Source organism: Pterocles gutturalis, unplaced genomic scaffold (assembly GCF_000699245.1).
Source record: "Pterocles gutturalis isolate BGI_N339 unplaced genomic scaffold, ASM69924v1 scaffold4636, whole genome shotgun sequence".
Lineage (NCBI taxonomy): Eukaryota > Metazoa > Chordata > Aves > Pterocliformes > Pteroclidae > Pterocles > Pterocles gutturalis.
Window position 1 is genome coordinate 55890 of NW_010100161.1, and position 21060 is coordinate 76949.

At 35.0% G+C, this 21060-nt stretch overlaps 1 protein-coding gene across 1 annotated transcript in view; it reads left to right on the top strand.

Moving 5' to 3' along the window:
• Positions 1 to 16845, top strand: part of CEP128 (centrosomal protein 128kDa) — a 69909-nt gene extending 53064 nt beyond the window's left edge. The window contains exons 9-13 of the mRNA XM_010078521.1: positions 4680 to 4757; positions 6768 to 6881; positions 9084 to 9098; positions 11725 to 11833; positions 16739 to 16845. Coding sequence (XP_010076823.1) covers positions 4680 to 4757; positions 6768 to 6881; positions 9084 to 9098; positions 11725 to 11833; positions 16739 to 16845 — 423 coding nt within the window. The remainder of the gene's footprint in view (positions 1 to 4679; positions 4758 to 6767; positions 6882 to 9083; positions 9099 to 11724; positions 11834 to 16738) is intronic.
• Positions 16846 to 21060: the final 4215 nt, after the last annotated feature.

A 21060-nucleotide genomic window follows, 5' to 3' on the forward strand; every position in this document is an offset into this window, starting at 1 on the left:
CATTTAGTAATGTAACTAATGAGGACTAGCTGAGACACAGCTTATTGCTCTCTCCCCAACTCCTTCCCCCCCAAAGTACATGAAATAGAGGGGGTATATTTAGGAGACACGTGGGGAGAACAGATGATGAGCATCTCCCTTAACTCCATATACAGTGTTGACATGAGGTCTTGGCACTGGAATTTAGAGAAAGAATTGAAAAATGGGATGGCTTAAGGCATGGTCTTACACTTAGTGGCCTGAGTTCCTTTATGCTGAGAACAGATCACAGGTATTCTTTATTAAAACAGGGAGGAAAAAAAAGCAAAAATCTTTGTAGTTGGAAAAGAAATTGCTTTAAATTCAACATAGCATGCTGAGAAGCCACTATATTAAATGTGTCCTGTGTCCCAGGCAACTCTGTGGGATACCTCAGATGTATATACTTACGCAGTTCATAAGTAAAATGCTTTAGCAGAATGTGTTAGGTACTATATGCTCTAAGCTTAAACTATTTACGGTTTGATTTGGTGCTGGACCAAAAAGAGAGATTGGCAAGTGTTACAATTTTGGGGTTATTTCCTGTGAGGAAGGATTTTATTTCTGAAGGGGTAGGGGAGTTGTTGTTGTTCAAAGTTAAAAAACTTTGTGGACATGTGTCCATCAGATCTATGTGATACTAGGGTGACTAATGAATATTAGGATTCAGTATTTTGTTTCACAAATAGTTAAGCTTGGGTTGCTTCGGGTCTGTTGTCTCTCCTGTCTTTCCCTGCCTTAGAAACACACATGCAGACCAGTACCAGGGGCTGCTCTGGGAAGAAGCAGCAAACATTGCATCTCATCATAAATTAATGGAGTGGAAAACAAATGAATGAACATAAGGCCATTGTAAACGAAGCATGAAATATGAATGAATACTGCTTTACTGTGGTAAAAGGGAAATGGTTGATTCTTATAAAAGGGAAACATTAGAGATTGATAGATACCTCTAGGCAATTTTACTTTCAATTGGAGATGTATAGTAGCATTTGGGGGGGAAAAAAAGGTATTTTATAGCTATAAAAACATTTCTACACTATAATCTGTGAAAAACACTTTAAATGCAATAGGTAGGCCTCCTGCCTGATTCCATCCTGAAAATATGAAGAAGAATCCATTTCACACATTCATTACTAATATATAACTGCAGGTTCTGTAATTCTATTCTGGTAAAGAACCAGATATGTTACAGGAAAAGTAATATTTTTGTCCTTATAAAATCTTATGTGAATTTTGCAAGTAAAAAAACCTGATTGCAAATTAAGTTACACATTAAAATACAAGATTTCTTATAAAGATAATACTATAAATTTTAGTTTTGGTCCAGACAGGCTTTTTCCAGTATTTGCCATGACCAGTTGTCAACGTTGCAATTAAGGACTTTTTTTGTACTGGGTGTCCTCAGTGCTGCCTATTTCAGGAAGTGGTTTACCTATCTTTCAGGCATAATTTAATTTATTTAGTCTTGTATAATTCCTGTATGTGTTTCAAAATCTAACAAAATGTGTTAGGATAAAAGAAAAGCAAAAGTACTCATTTTGATTTGGGTTCGTACCTAAATTATCTCCAGCTTATTTTCCCTGTCTCATTTCTATTGTCTTGTTCTCGCTAACTGACTAAAGAATGTTTGTTTTACTCTATTTCACTTTTGACAGTTCTTCCTGTACTTCTTGAAATCTAAAACATCCTTCCTTGCTGTCAGTCATTTTACCCCATTTTTGTAGGCTTCTTACTCTTCCTATTGTTCTTGAAGCAACAATTCACCCAACTCTCATAAAATTCTTTCCCCATACCTGTGGCAATGGAATTGTTATTGTTCTAGCACCTTTGACTGCATATGTTCTTGTTCTCTTCTGCCCTGTGTGAAGAGTAGAAATTATCCTGGGGAAAAAGGGCTGGATTTGGGAATTCCTGAGTATTTTTGTCCTACTGCATCTTGCACTCCTACTGCAGAATGTAACAGTGGGATAAGAGAGCCCTTTTTTAGCTAAGCATTCAGTTTAAGGGTAAAAGTTTATTTCTAGCAGATGGGAGATACTCTTTGAACCTCATTAGTCTCAAAAGGAAAAAGAAGCCAAATATCTGGAAAACTGGTTTAACCAGGTTGTTGTTTTATAGGTCCTAATATCATCAGCATATTAACAACCAGTACAAATTTTTCCTAATTAGAGAAATACTTTTACATTAAGTAATACTTCTATATACATATAATTATAGAAACAGAAAAAGCAGTCTCATGTCCACTACCTAATTTAGTTTATTGGGACTGAGTATTGGTTACAAGTTCAGTCCTGTGAGATGAAAATGAATCCCATTGTTTATGAGACTTGACCTTCATTTGTTATGGAAAACATATTTCTTACCATCTTAAAAACTGTATGTTTGGAACTGTTAGAAAAGCAGCAGACAACAAGACAGACATCTTTCCTTCTAAATTGATGGTGCGTCTGCACTGAGGTGGTGTGGTTAATGAGGTTAATCTGTTCACTTCTGGTTCTCCTCACTCCCCATCTCCATCTTAAAAACTACAGAACTAAGGAGACTACACAAGACATAAGAATGATCAAAAGCATGAAGCTTCTATGTGAGGAACAACTAAGCAGACTAGGACTCTTCAGCCTGAACAGGATATAGATGGGAGAGATTGCAAAGGGTCTGTAAAATGAGAAGTTGGAAAGTGAGGATGAACGAAGGTTGGTTGTACAGTCTCTCTTACAGTGTAAGAATGAGAGTATGTCATTAAACTAGCAAGTGGTTGGTTCAAACCAAAACGTGATGGCTTTTCATATATTATGTTATTGTAATCTTTTCATATGTTATTGTAATTTGTAATATTGCTTATAAATTGTAGGAGCAATGACTTGTTTAGGTTCATTGTGCAGGTAACAGCTTGTCTATATAATTAATAGCAGCACGTAGCAAAAAAGATCTGTGGTCACTAGACAGTCATGGTATAGTATAAATAGCAGTATATACATCAAATATAAATTTTACTACTGCTATTAATGTATGGTAATATAGATATATATTTGTATGTTGCTTTATATATGTGCAATATATATTGCATATAATGCTATTTAATTTATTACTAAATTATTAATGTACCTGTTACATTGATATACAATACAGAACATCCATTCTATTTGTAATGTGATTAAGATTATTAATAAAATATTAATACAACAATATTGATATTGTTATCTAAGCTGCCTTCTCACGAGTGTTTATTTCATTGCTGTTTCTCCCAGTTCAGTTTTTTAATAAATTTTTATGTGGTTGATTTTTAACTAAAGAAATATATTTATGAGTTATGCTTTTAAAGAATCATATTCTTCTCCAAAGAATTAGCTTACATGGATATACACTTTTTTTGTAACAATGAAGCTTGTAGACAGTTCCTTCAGTATTAATCATTTGTAAAGCATTTTTGTTTGCTAATACTACTCATGTCTCATGGTTTGTTATACCCAGCATAGTGTACTATTCCAGTCTTGACTCAGTGGGTTGCTTTTGAAGATTGTCTGGGAGCTTTCTGTGATACAAACCACAGCTTCTTGGAGTAGACTGCACGTGTGCTGAGAGGTTCTCACCAATTTTTCTTATCCTGGTGTGACTGAAAGTTTTGAGTCAGGAATCTAAATGTGGTGGTTTTTCATGTTGGTCAGATTGAGACTTTCCAAGACTAGCAACAGTGACTTTGTAGTTAAGGGCAAGTTAACTCAGTTTGCAGAGACTTTACAGCATAATTATATAGGACTTCAGGATTGATGAATTTTATTTGTTGTATGGATTTTTGCCTTGAAGTGCTAGGACAGTAATATGGTTAATGAAACCAATTACTGGTAGATTGCATACCAGGTTAACGGAACCTTATCCAAAGAAGTGTGATCTATAAAATTATGGAGGAAATACAAACAGTATTGTTTCTACTTGCTCCTCAGCAAATAATGAAGGGCAGCCTTTGAGAAGCTCCAGAGGCATCTGGCTTACTGGGGGCATGACTGCTCTTTACGCATGACCGACTAACTTCACCTGTGCACCAAATTCAAAACATAATACTAATTTTCTTCAGTTCTTTGTATTTGCCTATAGATTTTTTTGTGTCGTGGGTGTGGATGTGAAATCTTGTTGTTGAATCCAACCCTAACTCTCCCTGGAGTGGTAATTCATCTTTCAGCAGTACGTACTGTACGTCTAAACCAAAAATATGAAACCTGATTGTTCTATATTTAGCTAAGTGCTGACTGCACATATTTGTATTTTACAAAAAAAGGACATTTCTAGTATGTGTTCAACTACAAAGATAAGACATTGTGAATATACATTTATATTTTTCTGTAAATGTACTTTACTTCCTGAAGTGTAATAAAATAAAATTTCATTCTGAAGGTTACATAAACTCCAGAATTATAAATAAGTCTTGTTCTGCTCAATAAGCTGGTAACTGTTCATGGAGATTCAAATTAAGGAAACTGTGCTGTGTGTTTTATTTTGTCCTTCTTTTTCTTTATCAGCCTGCGTACTGTTAACCTGTTTAATTTACAGACACATAGATAACCTATAAACCTGTTTCTGTAGATGTAATAGGTTTTTAATGTTTGAGATGGATGAAAGAATTGATTAATTTTTTATGTTTTATCTTGTGTTCTGTTCTTTAGAGTACTCGAGTAGCTTTAGACCATCTGGAGTCTGTTCCTGAGAAACTGAGCCTGTTGGAAGATTTCAAAGATATTGGAGTGAGAAAGATTTCATTTGACTCTTTCAGTAGTTCTAAAATATTTTGGTTAATTAATATCCTCTCCATATGTAGAGATAAATTGGTTAATAAGATATTTAAAATTACATATGTATATATTACATAGACAAAAACATCCAGAAACCTATTTTCATGTTTGTACAGATTTTTTTTTTAGGTTATTAATTTAGCTCTAGTTAGTAACACTGCTGAGATGCTCCATAATGTAAGCAAGCATTGATAACTGGGCATAATAGGTCAAGTCCTAATTACTGTTTCAGAATATTTATATTGAATGAAAATCTGGATATTGCTTGTTAAAAAATGAAAATTTTGTAAATTATGCCAGTTATTTCAATATTTAAAGTAGTGTGTGAAAATAGGAGAGCTTTACAGTTTGTTTTGTTTTGACATAATGCAAATAATTGTCACTTATTTTCCCAATATCATTATCAAACCAAGGTGTGTTTGTGTAGACACAATGGGGCATATTGACAGTAGTGATGGAGTACTGCCAAGAGTGATAAGCCTCAAATTAGATCTTCAGTGGCTAAATGGCTAAACCACTGTATTATTATTTCCATACATGAAGTTGGTGGTTTACTAAAAAAGAATTTGGAACCTCATTGCACAATATAAATTTTAATTCAGTATTAAATCACAGATCAACAAATGCATAATGATTTGCATTTTATTTGCTGTATAGAATTTCTCATCCTGAGGTAGTCATAAACATTTCAAAACATACTTGTTTGGAACATTGTTTTTTCTGTGTTCTTGCATGAGGTCATGTGTGAATAGTTGAACACTGTTTTGTTGCTGTCATCATCCACAAAGTTAGGAACGTAAATGCTGATTGAAATGTTTGGGTTTTTTAAAGAAAAATATTGTTGAGATGTATAATTTTAATTTCACATTCCAGGTATCCCCAGAAGAGCTTTTTGCTCTGACAGAGGTTGACATTTGCCTTCTGTTTCCAATGGTTCTGCACTGCTAAAGGAAAAATTCTGCTCTCAGCTAGGCAAAGCAGAAGTTTGAATGTGGGGTTTCTACAATCTCTTTCACACTTGCACTCTCTTGCTTAATGTTGCTATGAAATGACATTGTCATTTTCTGGTTTGCTGTAGTTATCACTTAGCCAGCATTCATGAGATTGGAACCCAAATTCTTTGGTTTGATTTGAGCTCTGTTCTTCTCCCTGATGAAGTTAACAGCTTTTTAAAGACTGCTTTCTTAAGATGAGTCCCTACCAACAATTGTGTATTATTTAATAAATTAGTTGTTATTTTTGCATTTATTATTCAACGAAGATAAGCTTTCTACCTTAGCAGTGAGAATGATGACAGTTTGGACTTTAATTAATTCTTCTATTTGAAAAGAGTATGTTGGTTTATTTTTTTTTTTGTACAATAGCATATTTTACTCTCAAGGCGTATGCATGAGTGAAGTATTTCAAAGCCTTTTGTTGCTTTCCACTGCTAGCAAGTTCTTCCCTCAATGTTTTCATGGCAAGAGAGAAGGAAAGAGAAAGTAAATATTTGATAATGCCTCACAAGTTGTCTGGTAGCTGTATTCATTCAACTGAATCATTAGCTGGTTCAGTGAGAAGCATTCTGTTTTCTTATTTGAAAATACCGTTTAATCCATATCATGAGAACACTTTTTTCTTCAAGTGCTTGTTCCTACCATATTGTAATTAATTTTTCACCATTACAGAATTCCTTTTATAGAATGTATCATATTACTGAATTTTGGAAAGAGTTACAAGAAATCACTCACCAGTTAAGGATGAGGCTGTTCACATTAACCTATTTTCATTTTAACATTACTTTCCTGTATAGAATCTTATGTTTTCATATGGCCCCTGTATTTCAACCTCTGTAAGTTAGTAATTAATTCATTCTTGCTGTAATGAAAATCCTTGGTGATACCTGTGTTTACAGTAGCCAGCCAACATTTTTAGCTGCCTTTCACATTACGTAATCATTCAGATCTTTCAATGCATTTCTAGGAGTCCCATTGCCGAAGGGAGCTGATTGAGGAAAGGTATATGAAGTATAAAGAAATAGTGAGTTCTCTACAGCAACAACTGGAAGATTCAAAACAAAGGGTCCAGCAATTCAAGGTATGTATTCGTACTCCACTTTTGTTTCCCCATTACTTTCAGTTAACAAGGTAAGCTTGTTTGGTGTATGTTAATTCCTAGCACAAACACAGACTAAAATAACACAAGAATGTTTCTGTTTTATGTAGTTGTCATGGCTGATATAAATTTGATGACAGCAGTGTTGTCTTCATTGTAAAGTTCCATGGATACTTTCCACAAATCTTTAAAATTTCACAGAAAAGTGTCTTACTGTGTCTTGATACTCTCAAACATTTACTTGCTTTGTTGAATTGCTGTCTACAGCATTTTTTTGATTGGTTTATACAATTTTCCCTTGTCCTTTCAAGTAAAAGATAAATATAGAAACCTGTTACTTCCATTAAAAGGTTGATTAATTTGTAGATCATGTATAGTGATTTTTCAGTAGCTGATTTTTGCATCTTTACAAAAGATACTGTATGATGTCCATTTCATACATAAATGAAATCCAGACAACAGAGGCGAAGTAGTTTGCTAAAGGTCACTCAGTGGACTGATAGCAGGGCTAGGCATAGGGTTATGCACATAACAGAACTCCCTGCAGTACAAATCCGGTGCTCTTGTTTAGAAACATTGTCTGTAATGAGTTCACATTTCCAATTGTTAACAGTTTCTTTCTCTTCACATTACCTTGTTCATTGTCATATCGCTTCTCACTGCGTGTCATTGCGATAGCAGCTTACTTCGGCAGACCTGCAATTTCTTATGGACGTGGTTGAAATAAGAGATCAGAACTGAAGAATCACACTAGTATTTCTGCTGTTTATCAAATCAATTCTTTGGCAGTGAATCTTAGCAGTGTCTCTAAGCAGTTGAGCTCAAAACCTAGGATCACAGACGATGTATCAAAAAACCCTTAAGCTGCTTGTGTTCCCCCCTGCTCCATAGCAGTCTTCCTTCTGTAAAATGAGGAATACTTACCAGGAGGTCCTTTAAAAAGTGTCAAAGGTAAAATAAATACAGAGTATTTTAGCTCAGTAAGTTGCTGAAGAAGGTATTGGCAACTTACATCATCTACCTGGACTTGTACAAAGCCTTTGGCACAGTCCCACGTAACATCCTTGTCTCTAAGTTGGAGGGACATGGATTTGACGGAAGGACCACTTGCTGGATAAGGAATTGGCTAGACGGCCATACTCAAAGAGTTGTGGTCAACAGCTTGATGTCCGAGTGGAGACTGGTGACAAGTGGTGTTCTGCAGGGGTCAGTATTGGGACCAGTGTTGTTTAACATCTTTGTCGGAGACATGGACAGTGGGATTGAGTGCACCCTCAGCAAGTTTGCTGATGGCATCAAGCTGTGTGGTGTGGTGGAGACACTGGAGGGAAGGGATGCCATCCAGAGGGACCTTGACAGGCTGTAGAGGTGGGCCCATGCAAACCTTGTGAAATTTAACAAGGTCAAGTGCAAGGTCCTGCATGTGGGTCAAGGAGATCCCAAGCACAAATACAGGCTGGGTGGAGAGTGGATAGAGAGCAGCCCTGAGGAGAAGAACTTGGGGGTGTTGGTGGATGAAAAGCTCAACATGAGCCGGCAGTGTGCGCTTGCAGCCCAGAAAGCCAATTGTGTCCTGGAAAAGTGACCAGCAGGTCAAAGGAGGTGATTCTCCCCCTCTACTCTGCTCTTGTAAGACCCCACCTGGAGTGCTGTGTTCAGATGTGGGGCCCCCACCATGAAAAACATCTGGGCCTATTGGAGAGAGTCCAGAGAAGAGCCACGAAATTGGTCAGAGGGCTGGAGCACCTCCACTATGAGGACAGGCTGAGAGAGTTGGGGTTGTTCATCCTAGAGAAAGGAAGGCTCCGAGGAGACCTAATAGCAGCCTTCCAGTACCTGAAGGGGCCTACAGGAGAGATGGGGAGGCACTCTTGATCAGGGACTGTAGTGAGATGACAAGGGGTAATGGTTATAAGCTGAAAGAGGGCAGATTTAGACTAGATATTAGGAAGAAATTTTTCACTCAGAGGGTGGTGAGGCACTGGAACAGGTTGTCCAGGGAAGCTGTGGATGCCCCATCCCTGGAGGTGTTCAAGGCCAGGCTGGATGAGGCTTTGAGCAACCTGGTCTAGTGGAGGGTGTCCCTGCCCATGGCAGGGGGGTTGGAACTTGATGATCTTTAAGGTCCTTTCCAACCCAAACCGTTCTGTGATTCTGTGATTCTATTAAGCTATTTCTAAAAAGGCATCTTGCTCTTCTGTAAGAAAGAATTGAAAGGAGGAAACAGGGCAGGTTCACTTTAATTCTCTTGCTGATGGTAATCTTGTTTCTTGAATTTCTGTTGCCTTTGCACAAGAGTTACTAGTTCAGTAGCCATTGAAATTCGGAAAACATTGAAAAGCTAAGTGGAATGCAATCAGCTGACAGTAGAATATAATATTGCACTAAGCTGAATGAGCTTACTGAGCTCGCGTGGTTTGAACTCTATATTCGGAATCCAGTATAAGGCTGATTCCAAAACAATATTTCCTCTTTCTTTAGACAGCAGGGAGCATTCAATGGCTTTCATTTAGTGAAGCCTAATGGGGTTTTTGCATGACATGCAGTGCTCTTTGCTGTTACAAATAGAACAGAATGTTCAAAAACAAGTAACAGATGAGTGCTAATCTGATTTTGGTGATCAGGCAAGCTTAGTCTAAAAAAACCCTTTTTAATGCTTGCCTTTCTTACCTTCCTTGGAACTAAGTCAAGTGCATTGTTTAATTTTACTTGTTATAGTATTTGTCAATTGGGAGGCTCTAAAATTGGAGGAAGAGTGTTGGCTTGAGAACATCAAAGTTCATTCTTTCTGATAGTTTTGGTTAATGATCTGTACACAAACATAGTGCTTCTGCTATACAAAATAAACAGATATTTGGCAGGTGATAAGAAAATGCATGTTTTAAAAAGAGGAAGTTCTTGTAGAATATTTACATTGACCATTTTAGATAAAATTACTTGTGGAATTAATCTTTCTCATCTGTTACGATCCTCTTTCTAGCCTTTCTTGTAATACACTTCTTTCAGCTTGCTTGGCAACATTAAGCTCGGATAGATATTATCTAATCCCATGTCCTAGCCTCTTTTTATTTTAAAGAGCAAAAATGAAACCAAAGTTGGTTTCGTAACTAAAAGCAGTTATTTTTTCTTCCTTTCTTATGATTTCATTTGTCCTCACTCAGTCTTCCCACTCCTCTGTAGTCTTGTCAGATGGCTGTAAAATACCTGTTGCTTAGAAGCCCACGAAAAGCACAATTGCTATTTGTATGTGTTAAAAGGTAAGATTTCCAGTAATAAAGAAGGCCAGAAGCTGTCAGAATATCATTAAGTACAAGAATTGTGATTTTTCAACTAAGAAAGGGCTGAGTGGAAACAGATCAAGAAGAAATTGGGAAAAATAATGTATATATAATGTATAAAAATAAATAAATAATGGAGAATACCAACTAAAGCAAAATCAAGAGAGAAAGCTAGAGGAAAATGAAAGATAAACATTTTGATTAATATTTTAGAACAGTTTACCTGCCACAAACAAGTGACCATGTAATCAAACACAGCATACAGGTGTAATTGTAAATGAAGCACATGAGACAAGGCACATCCTGCAAGTTAAAATTTCTGTAAAGAGAAAGCCATTTTGTATTGCAGATGCTGGTAGAAGCACGTTGCTTGTTTAAAATCTCTGTTGTAAAACAGCATTTCTGGAAGCAGAATGAGAAGACAAAAACTTTTTTTATTCTTTAAAAGTTGTTATTTTGCTGTGTGCACTTTAGGTAATAAGTCTCTCATCAGCACATAAGGGGATTAATGTGTATAATTCCCATTAGTCTTAATAGGAGAAAATCCCTCTTCAGTGATGGGACAAAAGCTTATTGTATCTCTAAATTAATGTTGAATTTTATTTTGTTTTCTGTTTAGTTTTCAATTCATTGTATCAGCATGAATGATAAATTACTAGATGTTTTAACAAAATTCCCTGAGGCTGTTTATGACAAGAATTCAGTAGCAAAACTGAGTGTTTTAAGAACTGATGCATTTGTGCATTATCTCTTCTCATTTCAAGAAACTGAGTAATTTGGATACTGAGCCAAGCATTTAATCTTATTTTGGGAGGTATTGCAACTGGGGACTACTTGCTGCAGTGCTAGTAAAGATTTATGGAGATTTTTGTTTAAATGGCCTTCTTAAAATTATCATCTTTTTTTTTTAGTTTATAGACCAAATTATTTGGCTCACCAAAAAGCTATGCTGTATGGGTCTAGCCATAAATAGTAACTTTTACTTTATTTTACTTAGTACTTCAGACTCTATTTAATAGTTTAACAAAAAAAAATGGAAAAGCAACTTTGGTATTTTAATATGAGAAGTCAATAAAGTTCGTGTTTCCTCAGGGAAAATGGATTTAAGTTTTATTATTACTTACTTGTGGATCACCTACTTACTTCAGTGAATTAATATGGACCATTCATTGATGAGTAATTAATCATTCACTGATGTCTGCCCTGTTGCTGTGCTTTGTCATGAACTGTGGATGTGATATAAACAGGAGAGAGAGCGTTTTGACAACTTATTGTAGTGACAAAAACTTGCAATGCTCCCAATGCTTTTCTCAAGGCAAAGCAGTTTTTTGCAGAGATTTTGTAGTGATTAAATGGACATGAAATTCTTAAGCAAATTAATTTGAACCTAGCTCCAATACTGAGAATTCTGAAAATTCAAGTCAGTATTTTCCAGCATGTATGAAATCACAGCACATACTTGTATGTGTGCTACTGTATGTAATTTCTTAAAGTTTACACCTGCTTGATATTAACAGCTAAAAATTACTTTTATTTGACTGCTATAGGATGTGAAAATGGATGCTGAAATTTCTGATATAGAAATGGCTGCTCCCTCTTCTAGCTGGCAAACTCAAAACAGCTTTTTGTCCAGCTCACTGCTCTTGGATTCAGGTTGTAAGTATTGTTTCTGCAAGTAATGTATTTGCTTCAAGTAATATATATATTACTGTAAGTAATATATTTTCCTCTTTTAAACCTGTTTTACTCAAGAGAGTAAGACACTCTACTTTTCGACAAAAAAAATGCTACAATCATCTTAAGAGACCTCCTGTATTTTAGTTTTAGATACGGGATGGGTGCCTTTGTCTAGGAAGTACTTAATTACATCCCACTGATAGTTTGGGTTTTTTTAACTGGGACGTACAATGTATTCTGTTTGTCATACAAACCTACACCAAAATAAATGGCTGCACTTGCATTCTGAATCTCTGCATGAAGAATCATGCCTGTGTATCTTTTCAGGGACCAGAGAGACATCCTCAGACAAGGATTCTCTCCCAGATCTTTCTTTTGTAACAGTTTGTCTCGTGCTTCTGTAGGAGTTTAACAGTGAAAGCTGAATTCACTAATTCTGTTTCTATTTCAATAGTTGTTTTTAACTATTCCTTCTATCCCGTAGTTCAGGTACAACTTGTGGTCATGAAAGATCATGGGATCTCTGATACAGCAAGGAACTGCTCAGTAAAAGATAGGACTTATTAGATCTTTATCTGGTACAGGCACACCTCTGTACAAGTGTCAAAACTATCTTAGAAGAAAAGGTTTTTAAGGTTTTTTTGAGCATGTCAGCACATGGATATCAGAAGGCTTTTCTTCAGAAGGATATCACCTTCCATTCCTTTTCAATATAGCCAGTTTGGGTACTGGGAACATATTCAGTAAGTTGCAGTCTATGTATTGGAAAGTCCTGTTTCAGGCTTCATTGCACTTTCAAACCTTTGCCTCTCAGAACAAGTGCTGCAGTACAGTACTACTCACCAGTAAGTCTTGAGTTGATCTGATGATGTTAAAGATAATTGGCTTCTTTTCCTTTCAGAATCTGTGGGCTGGTATTAGTGTCTTTGTGCAGAGCATACTGAATAACAGCAGTGGGAGCAGAGCATAAGAGCAAATGCCTCCATCTCATCTGTACTTCAGGAATAGTTTCCCCTGACTCAGAGTTCTTTTTCCATTTTCCCTAACCTCATCCACATCAAAGTCTTGCAAGTCAAAGTACAGCTCAGCCTGGTTGGGGTACAGAAAATAAAGAACCCATACTTTGCAGGCATGTTGGACCAGATGACCTCCAGTGGTCCCTTCCAACCTCAAAAACTCTGTGATTCCACTGCAAAATCTTGCTGAAATTTAAAGATGCAGCATAAATATTCCTAAAATATTACAGTAACTTTATATTGCTTAACCTGGATGGAACTTGCAAGGACTTTATTACTTTAGTACTTTTTAATCAATTTTAGGTAATTGTCAGAGAAATAGAATCCATGTGATCTAAATACCAATCTGATGCACCAGTTCTGGGTATTTATTCTCTGATTCAACTGTTTTTTACCAGCACTGAGCTTTCTGGAGGTAAAATTAAAAAGTGATGGATGAAAGACAGTAGTGATTCAATCTTGATCATTATGAAATACTTGCAAAGTCTTCAGCATTTGAGGAAGGCTTCTTTTGAAACCATGTTCAGGCATGTCTAAGGGACTTTTTTTTGTCTTGCTTAAAACTTTTAGGAAGGTATTTTCCACATCATAAATTAAGCTGATCTTCATATTTCATATTTTCCAAATCCTAGAATGGTGCTGACAGTGTTTTTAGTTTTATTCTTTTGCCCAGATGGTAAAGAGCTATTTTTTAAAAATAATATTTTTTTAAAAAAGCAAAAAAGTAAGAAAACAGCAAATGTATTTCACTTTTTCCTATTTGTTTTTAAGGGAAAGGAACTGGATATAAAACATCTTCAGAGTTTTAGTTCCTTACTTGTATTCTATAAAAATCCATTAGTCAAATTTTCTGATGCTAAAACAGAGAAGTAGACATGGAATGTTTTTCCTATCCCTGATTTTATTTGACTCTGATAGAATGAAAGTGGTGTTCTTAATTTCTCACTTGGCTGGTTCTTTTCTCCTAATAGTTAATGCTATTATATGTTCTTTATGCTTAGTAAATAAGAATGAGAGCAAGTCAGGTGCCCATTGAAGATGCCTGATGTCATTTTAGATGACCTAGAGTGTGCTTCTAGCTGTCATTCCAGGAAGGCATAGGTTTCCCATAGGTCCCATCACATCTTTCACAGCCCTTTTATGGGTGTCTGTTGTAGCTTATGGCTCTAATGTATATGAATTACTCCATAGGCTTTGGTAGTGACCAAATGTTTTAATTTAAGCTGAACCTGATCTCCACCAGTCAAATTTGTATTTTGAAGTTATTGCTGTAGTTCTTCAGGACAGTAAAAATTCTGCAGTGGTACTAACATTGAAGAGCTTTTATTGTAATTGCCAGTGAGTGGCAAATGATAAAATCAGCTACTTCAGTCATGTTAGTCACATAAATGCCATGAACTTTTAATTTCAGTAATGATATTAATTAGTTATAATTTGAGACTTTGACAGTGAAGTATAATTTGAGGTCTTTTGCTCTCAAACCTCCCGTAGCTTTTAATAAATCTGCTTATAAATGTCATCACCTATTTTCTGTGATAGATTAATCTCCTTCTTCAGAAACAGAAGAATGGACTTTTTTTTCATTTACCTTTTGGAGCAGTTTGCAAGCCTGTATGATTTAATGTTTACCAACTCTATCTCTCATAAATTCATGAAACCTTACAGATTATAGAGTCAATAAGTAGTACTAGAAGATCCCTTCCCAATGTCCATCTCTTATGACTCGTAGAGAGCACCAGGGAGGAGAGCAGACATGTTTGGTGTAATTTAATTTATCTGCAAGGGGGATCCTGGGATTTAAGTTTAAAATTGATTGAAGAAAGAGGAACAAGATGTATGAAAAAAATCCCCAGGGAACAACAATCTGCTTTCACATATATATATATTTAGCAAAAAGTTGCCAATCAGCAGGCAGTTAAAAGGAGAAGCATTCTGGTTTGTGTCTGCTCTTCATGTTTCTTGTATAACTTCTACAATTATAACATATACAATTATATAGCTTTTCCATAACAAACTATTTTAAAGATGCTGTGGGAATGAGCTTTTATTTTTATACCCAATTTCTTAGAAAGGAAGAAGTTTAACTGAGAAAATAATTTATACAAGGAAGCATTCATTAGACATGGCTTGCAGTCTGTATAATTATCAGACCAAAAGAGTTGGTCTAAAAAGTCACTACTAGTTGTTGTTATCTGAAAAATGATCCTCAGAAATTGTTTTTCATGGACACTGTATTTTTCCTAAATTTCATATTACAAAGGTCCCTAGAGTTACACATGCTTTGCATTGGCTTTATGAATTGGGTCCTGCCTTTCTCTTTGTACAGTTCATCACTTCAAGATTTTAACCTGGATGGTTTCCTAGAAGCCATATGGCTTTCAGGTTTTCTATTATTGATGGGAATTTATGTTCCAGGGCTTCATAAGCTGTGACTTTATGGAGAAGAAAATAGCCACCAGTTTTCCCAACTTCTGTAGCTGGGATCACAGTCTTCTCTGACCCCTTGGCTCCGGTGATACACAACACTCTTGTGTCAATATGCTATATAGTAGGAATGATACCATGGTTGAATAAACGAAGTTTTCCTGAATTTTGATTTTATTGTCATAGCAATTAACTCCTGCAATGTATGCTGATGTCTGTCTCTATCCCCCGTGTATACTTTTTCATAAGTTCTTAATACAATTTGTATTGCCAGTTATAAATTCGTAACTTAATTAAAAGTAAAAAGGCATTGTAACATCATGATTCTGTGGGACACCATTCTAGAACAAAACCTTCTAAGGCTGCTCAAGGATAAGAACCTGGAATGATTGGAAACTTGACATCATCACTTTGAAAAATGCAAATCTATTTAGTTTAGCAATTAATTTTCTTTATGCTTTTCCATTTTACTTTACCTTCATACTGACCACAGAAGGTACCATTGAAAGAGCATACAGGAGCATAGCTCTGGACAGATACTGAAAACTTTATGCTGAAAAATGATAAGGCACTGTTTTACTGACATCCCAAACACAGTGATTTCATTCTCCTTCTGAAAGTGAAAAAATCTCCTCCTCATAAACTGTGAAGACTTGCTCCTGATTAAATAACTTTTGGTTATATATTGCTACAATTTTACTGGACTATTAAAAAAATTGCACTCTGTGTATTTATTACAAACAATCAGGAAGGACCACTTTTCTTACATGCTTATGGTATAAGCAAGGCCATTAGAAGAAGGGAATGTTGTGTAAGTTGATATCCACTTTCATCCCCTTAATTTCTGCCTTTTGTTAAATAATTGCTAGATGTTTGGGTATGTGTATTTTTTTTTTCCTCCAGCACTTTATCATAAGATGTTCTGACAATTCATACTGTCTAGATTTTGATGCAATATAATGTATTTATAAATAAGCATTATATATGCACCCTGCTGCAAAGGTATGTACTCAGTATGGCATCCTGTGAACACCTGCTCAGTGTCACTTGTTGACTTTAGTCCGTGCTATTGGTAAAGATATTCCTTTGTGAATTTTCTGAGTGGTTTGTTTTGTCTTAAACAAAGATGCTGAAAAATTAAATGGAAAAGAAATGTTAGTGAAATTACCAAGTTTTAAAAAATGCAGTTTACATTTCTTCTGTATAAGAAAGCTCTTGGCCGTGCCTATATTATATTGTACTAAAATGTGTTTCTCTAGAAAATAAATCAGTTTCTCAATTCATAGCATTATGAATGCTGAATATTTTAATATCATATTTCTTGCTGTGTAAATTTTAATATTGTGTAATGAAATATATGTTTCATGTAAACATTGATGGTCAGCAAAATTTATGTATTTCTCTGAAGATGTTTAATTACTTTTTTTTTGTCTGACATTTGTAGCACTTACGAAAAGAATGGTTCCTTTCGATACAAGTGCCATCAAGGAAGATTCCATTAATGTTGCTGTCAGTGAAATGAAGCTGCACTCAGAAAGAGGGAAACAGTAGAACATTTTACAAAAACACACCAGCTTTGTCTGTGGTAAATTCCCTTCCACTCTTTTTTGGTTTTGAACAGTAGTAATTCCATCTGCTGTAGGAGTGATGCACCCTTAATGATTCAGCTATTGCCAAACACTTAAATGAAAGAGTGAGTCTAGTGAACTCTTGTGATAATTCATGTAACTTGTACACCAAAGGTTTTCTGGGATTATGCTATTGTCTTGTATCTGTTTCTGCAGTCCTCGTAAACTAAATTTATTCTATTCATGAAATATTATGGAATGAAAGACCTGTGACATTAAGCTTTGCTATGAGCTTATTGACCCCTGTACAGTAATTGTTCTGATATTTGTTTTTTTATAACATTTAATAACATTATTAATAATGAAAAATATTCAGAAATTACCTTTGTCCTAATATTTATTATGCGAGTCATCGTTTAGCGTTGCCCAGACAACATTTGTGATTTTAGGTTTTTGGTTTGCAACAATCATTAAAGAAAGAAGTAATAAATATTAAACAAAACCAAATTTCCTCAAAATTAGTGGAAATAGGTATAATGATTTCAGGTTCAGTGTATATCTGTTATAGGCTGTTCAAAATCATTCTAGTGAACAGAACAGTTTTATCTGATGACCTCTGGTTAGGCACTTAACAGCACCTGAATCTCACCCATCTGTATAAAGCATGTTGAAGGGCAATGCTATGTGGCTTTGAACATTTTAATAGCAGGGTTTAATGTTCATATATTTATTCTGTTTTGTATTAGAAGAGATGTGTCATATTCATTTAAAAATGTTATGGAAATATAATATTGCACAGTTGTATTTGTTCACATATCTCTATTCTAAACAAATTGGATACAATTCTGCGTTACTGTGGTACTGTGGTCTCAAACAGCACATCACAGCAGAATTTTTTGCTGTCAAAAGAAATGCAAGTGTTTCTCATGATCCTGTTCTCTAGTGCTTCTGGTTGAATCACAGCTAATGTGCCTTGAAAAATTTGCCAAATCTATCAGAGTACTGTAGCAACATGAACACCACTGAAACCATTTTGGTTTGGAGGCTTCTTTTATATTTAGGAAGCCTGAAGCACTGTCTTTTTTTTAGCACTATAGGTGTCTCAGACATAGTTCGCAGGTTGCTATGTGCTACTGCAAAAGAGGACCTTTCCTTTTTTTTCTGGAGAAGTGTTCTGCAGTCCTGTGGGTTCTCTGGACAGTGCACTTACTTGACAATCCCCTTGTATTCAGCCTGTTTCAAACAGGACTTCACGCTGAGAAAATCAAAATCAGACAAGGAAATGAGAACAAAAAATTAAATTAATTTTCCTTTCATTTTCTACACACTTATATTCATTAAAATTAAAAATAAAATCTAATTTGGTTAAAAAAGTTTTCTTTACCTTTTGTATGTGTATAATGCTATGTGTTGTAGTGCTGGCATTGGCTTTTTGCAGACTTGCGGCACATGTGCTCATTCAGAAGGTCAAGAAAGCAAAACAGGCACATCCATCTCTTCTGATCTCAACAGCAATGACAAGGCCAAGACAAAAAAGTAAACAAATAAACTTCTGCTCTGGAGAAGGCAGGACAAATATAACCCTGTTTGTGTCGTGGTCTACAAGGAGTGTGGATGTCATGAAACAGTGTTTAGCTCAAGCCACAGTTACCATAAACTAAACTTACTTTATATCCAACATTTGTAACTTTTTTTCTTTTATTAGATGAGAGCACAGCTGGAAATATGGTGTTTAAAATATTTTAGCTGTTTTTTTCTGATGAAACATTAAAAAATAGTAATTTTTTTTCAAAAAAATATGTCACTACTTTGCAGACTTTATCAAGCCTACAAATTATGGCTAAGAATATAGAAAAGTAATTTTAAACTACATTATAAAACAGTAAATCATGCTCTCAAAATACCTCATGTTGTAATGAGGTCTGATGCAGGGATTGCTGGTGGATAAATGTATGCCCAATGCACTTTACTGAAGTTGAAATTAGTTTTGAGGTAAAGCACTTGTTGGTAAATGAATGGGGCTTTAAGAGTCTCAGCTGAGAAGTAATACACAGGAAAGTAATGTCCTCTCTTTTTCCTGAGGAATTTGTAAAAATTTGGATTTTGATTGCTCTTACTATTTTATGTACTTACACATTTTTTTCCTCTTTTGTAACTCAGAAATCTGAAGTATGTTTCCTTAAAACAGCATCACTACTGCTTTATAGTGTTAGAAAACTAAGGATAAGCAGTCTGAACTCCTTCACTATTACATCAAGTGTTGAATTGATTTTTATACAGTGTGGGACAGAAATTACTACTAGATGAATAATTTTGGCTTTAAGACTTTCAATATGCTCAGTGCTTAGTATATTTGCCTTTGGCTGTGTGACTGGTTTTTCAGCAGAGTTTTATATCCTTTTTTAAAATTTTCTGAGAGGGCTCGGGAACAGAAGGGAAGAAGTCAAACCACAAAAAAAGAAATTTTTAATGAGTAGACTTCTGGACTCCAAATCCAGGAAATTCTTTCTTAAATTTACCCTCCTGGCATGGCAGTCCAGATAGCGTGTCATATTTGTCTCTCTTCCACATTTGATAGAGGTTCATATTACAAAGTGAATATTGTTTCCTTTTTAGTGAAGGCTAAAGTTCCGTTCATGACATTATGTGAAACTGTCCCTTTGTGGTTTAAGAAAGAATATTTTTTCCATATTGGTCTGAAATAATATTCCTCTGACCAGTTTCAGCTTTTAAAGTAGAAAACCAGATAATTTTTAATAAAACATTTTGTATGTTTCAGATCCTAAAAATTGCTATTCCCTCTGGTAATCAGATTTTTTTTGTAGTTTAACCTTTTAATGACCTGTTCATCAATTCTTGCCCAAAAGAGTAGTTTTCACTAATCAAAAAATGTGGTATCACACCTAAAAATGGTGGTTTGTTTCTTTGTTCTGTTCAGCATTTGGTAAATCAGGCAACTTTGCATGTGGGTACTAAGTACATAGACATTTAACAAGCTAATATCAGGCATCCATTTTTCTAATGCTGTCCTAAAATACAGTGGTTCAGCATCGTGCTTTCAGAAATGTACTGGCCCTTTATTTCAGCATCAAATAAATGTCACTTGAATCACCTTTAAATTTTATGCCCTTTAGTTTCTTAATGTTTTACAGCAGACTTAAGAATACTTAATTGTTTTTGAGATGGCATTTACTAAATATTAAAAATAAATTATTTTTACTGTGTAATTGTGTCATCCTAAGAAGAAGTGTCAAAATAAAAATAAAACTTAGTCCAGTCTAAAAAATTAAAATTTTACAGTGTAAACCAAAGCAATTTTCTTACATTTACTTCTCAAATTTTTGATGGAAGCCAGTCTTTGGTGATGGTGAAAATACTCCTTGGATATTCAAACTTCAGACACATTTTTACTAGCTATCCCACCAAAGAAAATAAAGAAGATATATTAAAATTCTTTAGAACAAAGAAAATGCTCTTCTAAAATCTGCTTTTGAGCTAAGGAATCTGCATATCAGTTCATCTCTGGCTTACAAGGCATAATCTCTGCACTGTATAGCACTGAATGGATTTTTCATGAAAGAAAATGCCAATATTACCCTCAAAGTAAACAAATACTTATTTTTGTAACACTGATGTCATTTTTATGGCTAAAAATTAGTAGTATACATTCTCATATCTACAACACGCAGAAGAATTTATTCATAAATTTGTGTGGGACTGTTTGCTACAGTCGAATTTTACCATGGCTCTGTTAAACTCTTCATGTTCAAAGTGTGTTAATAATATATTTATCTCTCTAAGCCCTGTCTTCACCTCACAGAAGTAATTGGTACTGAATTTAATGTGAGCTGCAGGCCAATATCTGGGCATGCAGCATTGTCAAAAATGGATGTGCAGGAGGATATCACACAAATTCATGTGTTATTGATCTAATTGTAGAATTTAGCAGATGTAGAGGAAAATTAGTAGTAGAAGGAATGGAAAGCAGCTCATGATTAAATTAAAATTTCACAACACTTTTATTCTTGGTGTCTTAATTTAAAGACTGCTTTAGAGCTAGTATTTACATCTAAATCAGTGATCCCTAAATAAGATTCCATTTTGGATAAATTACTTTTTTGCATACTAGAATACTTTAACACAACTCATCTTAACTCTTTACTGTAAGCATGTCTAGGCTGTTGTGAGTATGAACTGT